The sequence below is a fragment of the Otolemur garnettii genome, unplaced genomic scaffold (assembly GCF_000181295.1).
Source record: "Otolemur garnettii isolate 467f Iridium unplaced genomic scaffold, OtoGar3 scaffold00014, whole genome shotgun sequence".
In the NCBI taxonomy this organism is placed as follows: domain Eukaryota; kingdom Metazoa; phylum Chordata; class Mammalia; order Primates; family Galagidae; genus Otolemur; species Otolemur garnettii.
Window position 1 is genome coordinate 27,986,534 of NW_003852409.1, and position 8,307 is coordinate 27,994,840.

General features: G+C 38.4%; 1 protein-coding gene across 1 annotated transcript in view; it reads right to left on the reverse strand.

The window, feature by feature from the left end:
- Positions 1 to 4,835: 4,835 nt before the first annotated feature.
- The window catches only part of PPP6C (protein phosphatase 6 catalytic subunit), a 46,278-nt gene continuing 42,806 nt past the window's right edge, over positions 4,836 to 8,307 (reverse strand). Inside the window, exon 7 of the mRNA XM_012802387.1 lies at positions 4,836 to 7,521. Within this exon, the coding sequence (XP_012657841.1) occupies positions 7,273 to 7,521 (249 nt within the window). The 3' untranslated portion in view covers positions 4,836 to 7,272. The remainder of the gene's footprint in view (positions 7,522 to 8,307) is intronic.

Genomic DNA, 8,307 nt, shown 5'->3' on the forward strand with positions numbered 1-8,307 from the left:
CTCCGCGGCTGCTGGGGCTGCCGGGCTCCTCTGACCATCCGGCTCCGGCTCCGCCGCGGGAGCTGCTCCGGCGGCCGCAGGGCTCGCTCGGGAAGCTGAGGCGGCGGAGGCTGGAGTAGGCGGAGAGGCGGGAGGAGGGCCTCGCGCCTCTGCCAGGCTTGCCGCGGGGCCCGCCTCCTCCGCGGCGTTCCTCGGCTCCTATTGGCTAGATCCTCAGTGTGGACGGAACCATGGCAGCCGACTGGGCGCCCGGGCTGTCATATCCCGCCCTGCCCACCCAGAGGTTTGGTTGAGACTGCAGGTGGCAGCGGAGGTGCCTCAGATTGCTGGCAGGGCCGGAGGAGACCTAAGCGCCACCGTGCGCCGGAAAGTAGAAACTGCATCTCAGGCGTCAGACACCTGCGCGCAGGTTCTTGGGCTCTGCGTCCTGCATCCCACACACCTGCCGGAGCCCCTCACTTCTCCACCACGCCAGGACCAAAAGCCAAGCACAGCAATTTCCCAAATTCCTCGGGCACGTGTGACAGTGAGGCGACTGTCACCAACGAGATTCCTTTTAAACCACCTAAAATACGCAGTCCCTGTCTCTACATCTTGCTGGAATTGTTTCAGAGCTCACAGCTACCCCTCAAAGAGGATCCAGCCAGAAAACTGTAAGAATATACAAAAACAAAGCATGGATTGGACGCTGAATCTTCTGCAGGAAGGGTCACAAGCATGGGTGCAGGCTTTTTAAAAAGCAAGAGATTTTTTTAATTGCCAAGAAAGAAAAATAAACACTCTGAATAGAACCAATGCCATATTAAAAGCAATGTGTTCCATTTTGAAAGGCCTAAACAGTATTGATCCCTCAGTGTGCATGAACCATGCTGTGGAAGGCGATAATTGTTAAGTTCTGCACCAGTTAACCAATTTTAAAATTCTACTGCATCCAGCCTGAGCTAGAGTGAGACCCCTTCTCTACTAAATATAGAAAAACTAGGCTCGGCACCTGTAGCTCAGCGGCTAAGCTGCCAGCCACATACACGAGAGCTGGACGGTTCGAATCCAGCCCGGGCATGCCAAACAACAATGACAACTTCAACTAAAAAATAGCCGAGCATTGTGGCGAGCGCCTGTGATCCCAGCTACCTGGGAGGCAGAGGCAAGAGAATTGCTTAAGCCTAAGAGTTGGAGGTTGCTGTGAATTGTGATGCCACAGCACCCTACGCAGGGTGACAGCTTGAGACTCTGCCTCAAAAAAAAGAAAAAAAAGGAAAGGAAAGAAAAACTAGCCAGGTATTGTAGCTACTTGGGAGGCTGAGGCAAGGGGATCACTTCAGCCCAAGAGTTTGAGGTTGCTGTGAGCTATGATGTCATAGCATTCTACTCAGAGCAACAGAGACTGTCTCTAATAATATATTTTACTGCATTTTTTGACCTAAACATGCAAAACTATCAGCACATAAGCACAATAAATATTAGTTACCTTTCGTCTTCTGCATTAATAAAGCCATCTTTGAAAATAATGCACAGCTTACTAACATATATAAAATTCTTTAACATGGAAAGGACTCTAAATCTATATTCCTGTGTACACTTTCTGTTTGCTAGATCCTTAGCATCTTTTGGTAGAAGGCATAAAACTTATTAAGCTGCTCTCATTTAACATATTTTTAGGCATCAGTAATGTGACAGCCTCCAGTAATATGCAGCCAACATTGAGGTGAGGGGAAAAAAACTCTCACTGGCCTCCATAATTGGCAAAAATTAGGATACTACAGTTTTTCACAAAGAAAAGTATTTGGCATAATGGTGTAAAAGGCTGTCCTTTCTTCTGAGATGGTTCCTTTTTTGTTTGATTGTTGTTTTTGTTGTTCTAAGACAGAGTCTCGTTCTGTTCCCTGAGCTAGAGTGTAGTGGCATCATCACAGCTCACTTCAACCTCAAACATCTGAGCTTCTGCCTGAGCTTCCCAAGTAGCTGGGACTGTAGGCCTGCACCATCATACCCCACTAACTTTTCTACTTTTTGTAGAGTTGGTGGTCTCACTATTGTTGCTCAGGCTGGTATTAAATTCCTAGCTTCAAGCAATCCTCTCTTCTTGGCCTCCCGAAGTGCTAGGATTATAGGCATGAGTCACCTTGTCCCACCCCATTCTTTTTATATCTTTGATGTTAAAAATGACCTTTCTTTGATAATAGTGATGGAAGACTATATTGGGATTTTTATTTATAAAATGGCTCTGACAAGGAAAAAGTTGTCAAACCTTTGTTGGTCCCCCAAATTAGTAACCATAAATTGCCCCAGTCCCAGCCAACAGCATCTACCTATATTTTCAAGCTAGAAAAAGGGAAGAATTCCCAAGCAGTTTGTGTCAGACAAGGGGTTATGGGGAATAGTGGAGTCTTAGAGAGGAGGATCATCAACTAAGGAAGCAATATTGAAATATCACTCATTTCATGAAAAATACTGATTAAAATCTTCTGCTGGCTCTTCAGCATCTTCCGTTATTGGCCAATCTTCATTGATATGTGGTAGATATTGTCAATAGAACCGCAGCTAATTCATTTCTCATGCCTTCTCAAAAAGTACACTCAACTCTTCGCCTTGTATCCATATTCTTGCAACCTCTGCATGTTTTTACTCTGTAAGACAGACACTTCCTATTATTCCAGTCCCCATTTAATTCACACTTCCTCTTATCTTCTCCGATTACTCCATCCTACCTCAAACATTTCCTTCCTTCTCCTAATTTGTTGTACGTAATAAAGCCTAACTATGTTAACCAATTACATATTGCCTTGGATTATCCTTACAACTACCCTGAATTTGGTTAAGTCGTTTAAGAGTGTGAGCCTTCAATAAATAGCAACTTTGAGCCAGACACTGGGTGCTTTATGTGTGCTATTTTTAATACTGAAATCAACCCTGTATAGTATTCTTTTTATAGACATAGAAATTTAAGATTTAGAAAATCCAACTTGTTCAGGGTCACAAAGCTACAATAACCAATATTGCTTAAAATAGAGGGCTTACAACATTATTCTGGTATACCTTAAGGGGGGGGTCAAGTTCTAGCTCTCCTCTGCAACCTAGGGCAAGTTGCCAATCCTCTCTGAGCCTATTTCCTCATCTGGAAAAAAAAGGGGGGTGGAATGGATATAGTTATAAACCCATAGTAAGGGTATCACAAAATAGGGCATGTTGCCTGAGCTCAGGAGTTTGAGACCAGCCTGAGCAAGAGCAAGACCCTGTCTCTAAAAATAGCCAGGTGCTGCGGTGGGCGCCTGTAGTCCCAGCTACTGGGGAAGCTGAGGCAAGAGAATCACCTACACCCAGAGCTGGAGGTTACTGTAAGCTGTGACACCACAGCACTCTACTGAGGACGATAAAATGAGACTCTGTCTCAAAAAAAAAAAAAAAAAAAAAAAAAAAGAAAGAAAGAAAAAAAATAGGGCATGTAAGCATTTAGCTATATATGCTTAATACAGGTTAGCTGGCATCCCTGGTCACAGGAGCTGGGGTTTTTACATAGATTTGACCTCCAAACCTATATTCTTTACACTAATCCATAATGCCTCAATGCAGTCTTCTGTATCCTATTCCCAATTATGCACAGAAAGAGTGCTGAGAACCACAGTGGATTCACTGAGAACCTCAGTGGCCAGAGATTAAGTGGAACATACTTAATATTTTTGTTGACCATACACACACACACAAATACTCCTATAAATTTCATGCATTTTAAAGTTAAGAAAACATTTAAATGATCTAAACCAGCATAAGCTTACTCTCATGAGAGTAAGAAAGACACATACTCACCAACTGATTGACAAGGACATAGAAAATTAACAGGAGGGGAATAAGAAACCAACCTTCCTCACCCATATATAGGGTATCTGGTTGACATCATGCTGGGGGACTTTCTAAGGGTTTCTTTTTGGTGCTTTTTTATTACTGTATATTTTGTCCACATCACTGCACACTGTAAACATTCAGCAAAAAAAAAAAAGAGTTGTGATGATCTTAGGAAGCATAGTTTTGTGGAATGGATCCAAGTTATCACCATAAACATTACCTTTAAAGTGAAACACTTAGCTCAAGTCAAATGCAAAACAAAAAGTTTCAGGTTTGTTTACCAGTCAAGCAACCAAGTGAAGTAATAAGCATGTTTAATTTAAATTATGTTATATAAAATGCTAACTTATTGTGAGGATATACTACAGACTATGTATTAGGTAAAATTATTTTTTACAAACTTCCTATAATCTTTTTATTAATTTACACTGAAGGAATATAGCACCTTTCATCCAAAGAACTTAAGGTGCTTTACAAACATCAGCATTAAAAAACATTTACATTTAAAAATCTGGATTCTTGCTGTTAAATCTCTTATACTCCAGATACACAATTTTCTGGAAGCTGACAGAAAACAATCCTATTACTGACAAGAGGCTCAGAAAGAATCCTGATTTGTTTTCACAATACAGGCATTTTCCAAAACCTGGTGTGGGACTTAACAGAGCAAAAATCTTATTAATCTTATCTAAGATTACACACAAGTCTTAATGCAATGAACAATATTTCAAAACTTTTTTCAAAAGGAAAACCCAGGGCTTAAGACATCAAAATCTTCCAACAGTTCTAGAAATCCAGATGAACAAGAGCTGATGCAAGTTGCATATGAGATCTCCTCTCAATCCAGGCTCTTTAGGATCACACCCAAATGAACACATTTTAAGTAGTGAAAATGTTCAGGGAAGTGCGTTAACCTATATATAAAAAACTAGCCAGGAACATTATGAGCCAAATGAGGAAAGGGAGTAAATGGCAATTCAAAGTAGACAGTTCTTACTAGAGCCTAGGACATTTTATTAGAAACCAAGTATTAATATATCATAGGCAAATAAAAATAGTTCTTACCCTCATTAATACAACATAAGGGATTTTACATTCAACCTAGATACAGGGAGTTAACAAATCCTCCTGCCTACAATTCTATGACTTGCAAATATCTCCCACCACATGATTACTCTATACGGTACATAGCCCTTAATTATTAGAGGGATCCAAATATTCCTTTCAGGCTAACAAAGTCCAATACATTCACTCTTTCTTCCCTTTAAACATCTAATAGCAAAAACTATTTTTTCCATGCAAAAAGCCATTATTCAGTAGAAGAGAAATCAGGCAAACAGAGATGGCAGTTAAGGAATGGACAGAATATTGGCATGTGTCCAACTAGTGACAAACAAATGCAGTACACCATGACTTAAAAATGAAAGTCACATTACAGGGATAAGGAAAACAACTGTATTAATCTAAGCTAAAGAGTATCAAACAGGAAGGGAGGGCTGAGGATTACTTGGTTTTATTGGTACAACTTAAAAGCAGTGGAGAGCAAGTACTTAAATACAATTTATGGTAACAGGAAAAAAAGAAAAACTGCAGAGAGCTGCTCAAAGACCACACCAAGTTGTTTGCATCATTAATTTCCAGTGTTTCACAGTTAGTAAAATACATAGCTACATATCCCTGTAAGATAAAAATACCTTTCCACCTGAATTACACTGGGGCCAGGACAGTAGCACAAGGCTACTGACCCAATATTAGTTCAAGTGTGTGCAGCAAATGTCTTAGCCATTTCTTTTTTTTATATAGCTATATAATTAAAAACTATACAAGGAGCTAAGTGGTTGGAGAAGAAACAAAACAGTATTGTGCTCATTTGATAAAAGAAAACCCTGATGAAAAATTATGTGCCAAGAAGCTTAAAGATTTTTATTGCATTTTTAGGTAACCTGGAAATTCTTATCCTGAAGGGGAAAAGGTTTTCACAACTACCTGAACAGATGCTAAAGTGCTTTATTAATTGGCTGGCTTCACAAGGATTTTCTGGAATGACAAAAATTAATTATAGTAAAGGGATACCAACTATTTCACAAAATGGTACATTCCAACATCATTTATGACCACAGTCATAAGATACTGGAACACTCGTCCTTATTAAGTGGACAGTTGCATATCAAGAATTGATCATCACAACCCTTTGTATAATTAAAATACTTACAAAAAGCCAAAATATGGTATCACAGACCTTTACAAAACAAAGGAGAATTTGTTTCTTTTTCTACATTTTAAATAATCTGCTTCAGATTACAATTCACAAATATAAGAGTCCTGACTTTTCGACCTTTCCAGTTGCAGTTAAAAATGAACACTTTCTAAAAGTTAAGGTGAAGTGTTACAGCAAGAGAATAATTCCTATTGAAAAATACATAGATTTTACTTAATGATACTCATGATAGATTATAAACTGGATTGATCACATTCTATTCAACTGGTATCAAATTGAACACATCAGTATTGTTAAGTATTAAATGTTTTCTATTACTATAGAGGATATAAATTAAAACATTAATATGGCAGTTATGTTCTTTAGGCACAGTTTAGTGATTATTTTAAAAAATAAATATTTTTAAATTTCAATTGAATTTTTAAACTAAATAACCAAAGGGTCAAGAAATCTGATTAAGAAAAAAGGAAAAAAAAATAAAAACAATTTTAAGCTAACAATGTAAGCTGTTTAAAATTCCTAACACTTAACCTATCTGGGTTTTATTTAAGATTTTATTTTATTAAAAAATACAAGGAATCTGAAAAAAGATCAATACAATTATCTTAATGTACAAAGTCATAACCTGTAGCAGTTTTAACTAAAATTTAAAAACACAACAAGGAGGGCAGCCCTTTAGACCAATTTATTTTATATCCATTTAAAATATCATCCAACAAAGGACAATGAAGTTTACATCTGGGACAGGTATACATAACTCGAGGCATTTGTAGTCCATCGTGCCCATTGAATAACAACTTTGCTGCTGAAATTTCTTAAAACTTACCAAACTAAAACAAAAGGCTGAATGATACAAAAGGAGAAGTATTTCCGTATAATCTGTCAATTGGCTTTTTTAAAAAAGGAAACACATTCTGTTTCCCCAGACCAGTAAATAAGCAAGAGCTACATGCAGCAGTGTGAGTATTAAGACATTTCTCAAGTCTTCTCAAACGAGTCCAAGGTGGGGATGGGATGGGGGAGAAAACTGATAGAAAAACATTGCTATAGACACCATAACAAACAATAAATTTAGATAATTTAAAATTAAAAAAAGGCAAGAGGCAGCATTTCAGCAGCAAAGTGCTCAATAAAAAGTAAATTGTAGAGGGTAATACAAGAAAGTTGGGGTAATAAGAGGGCAGAAAAATGGGTCAGCAGGATGGGCGAAGGCCTCAAAGGAAATACGGCGTCGTCGTTCTGGGAGGAATAACACGTTCTGAATCTGGAACTGCCCGGAATAACTTTGGTTCTCTTGTATTTACATCTTTGAAGACCATGATCGAAGCAATATTTCCACAACGATAGCAGTAATTAGGAGCAGACCATACTGTCACCAGCTTCTCATCAAACATAAATTTATAGCCTTCGTGCACTAGTTGATGTGCTCTGCAGATGAGTTTTAAGTTGTTGATATGAACAAACTGAAATTTAGAAAGGCTTTGTAAGTATTCAGTACATTTTTTAAATCAGGCTACATAAATAATAATCATTTAAATAAAGTATCAAATCCTATTAGTACTAAAGTTCTCATGATTATTGAATCCACTCTATAATTATTACCAATACTTTCTTTTTTTTTTTTTTTTTTTTTTTTGTTTCAGCCTCCCAAGTAGCCTTCTCAGCTTGGAGGAAGTGCATATACCTTCTGTTGCCAGCAACCTCTAAATGTTGGGCTTAAGCAATTCTCTTGCCTCAGCCTCCCAAGTAGCTGGGACTACAAGCGCCCACCACAGCACCCAGCTACTTTTGTTGTTGTTGTTGTTTGGTAGGTCCAGGCTGGATTCGAACCCACCAGCTCTGGTGTATGTGGCTGGCGCCTTAGCTTAAGCAGGGAATTCCCAATACTTTCAATAAGTTTATACCAATGGAGCCATTGTGGCCTGAGTCAACTGTAGAGCTATAGAAATCAAACAGCCACATAATTAGTTTCAAATTTCTGAAGATAGGTGTTTTGTAAGTACTGTCCGATATAAAACAAAGTTTTGTTTTTCTGGCTTAATAATAAAGATATTGCTATGGTATCTATTACTTACTAATGCAGTATGTATAGTTCTTGTAATAATTCTGTAAGAGATTTATTATCCATCTTTTGGAACTCAAGGAATCAAAGGCTAAGACAAGATAAATATCTTACCTAAGTTGCACCAATGGAGTCAGAACCTAGTTCTATCTGTGTGTGTGTGTGTGTGGTGTGTTTTTATTTTTTT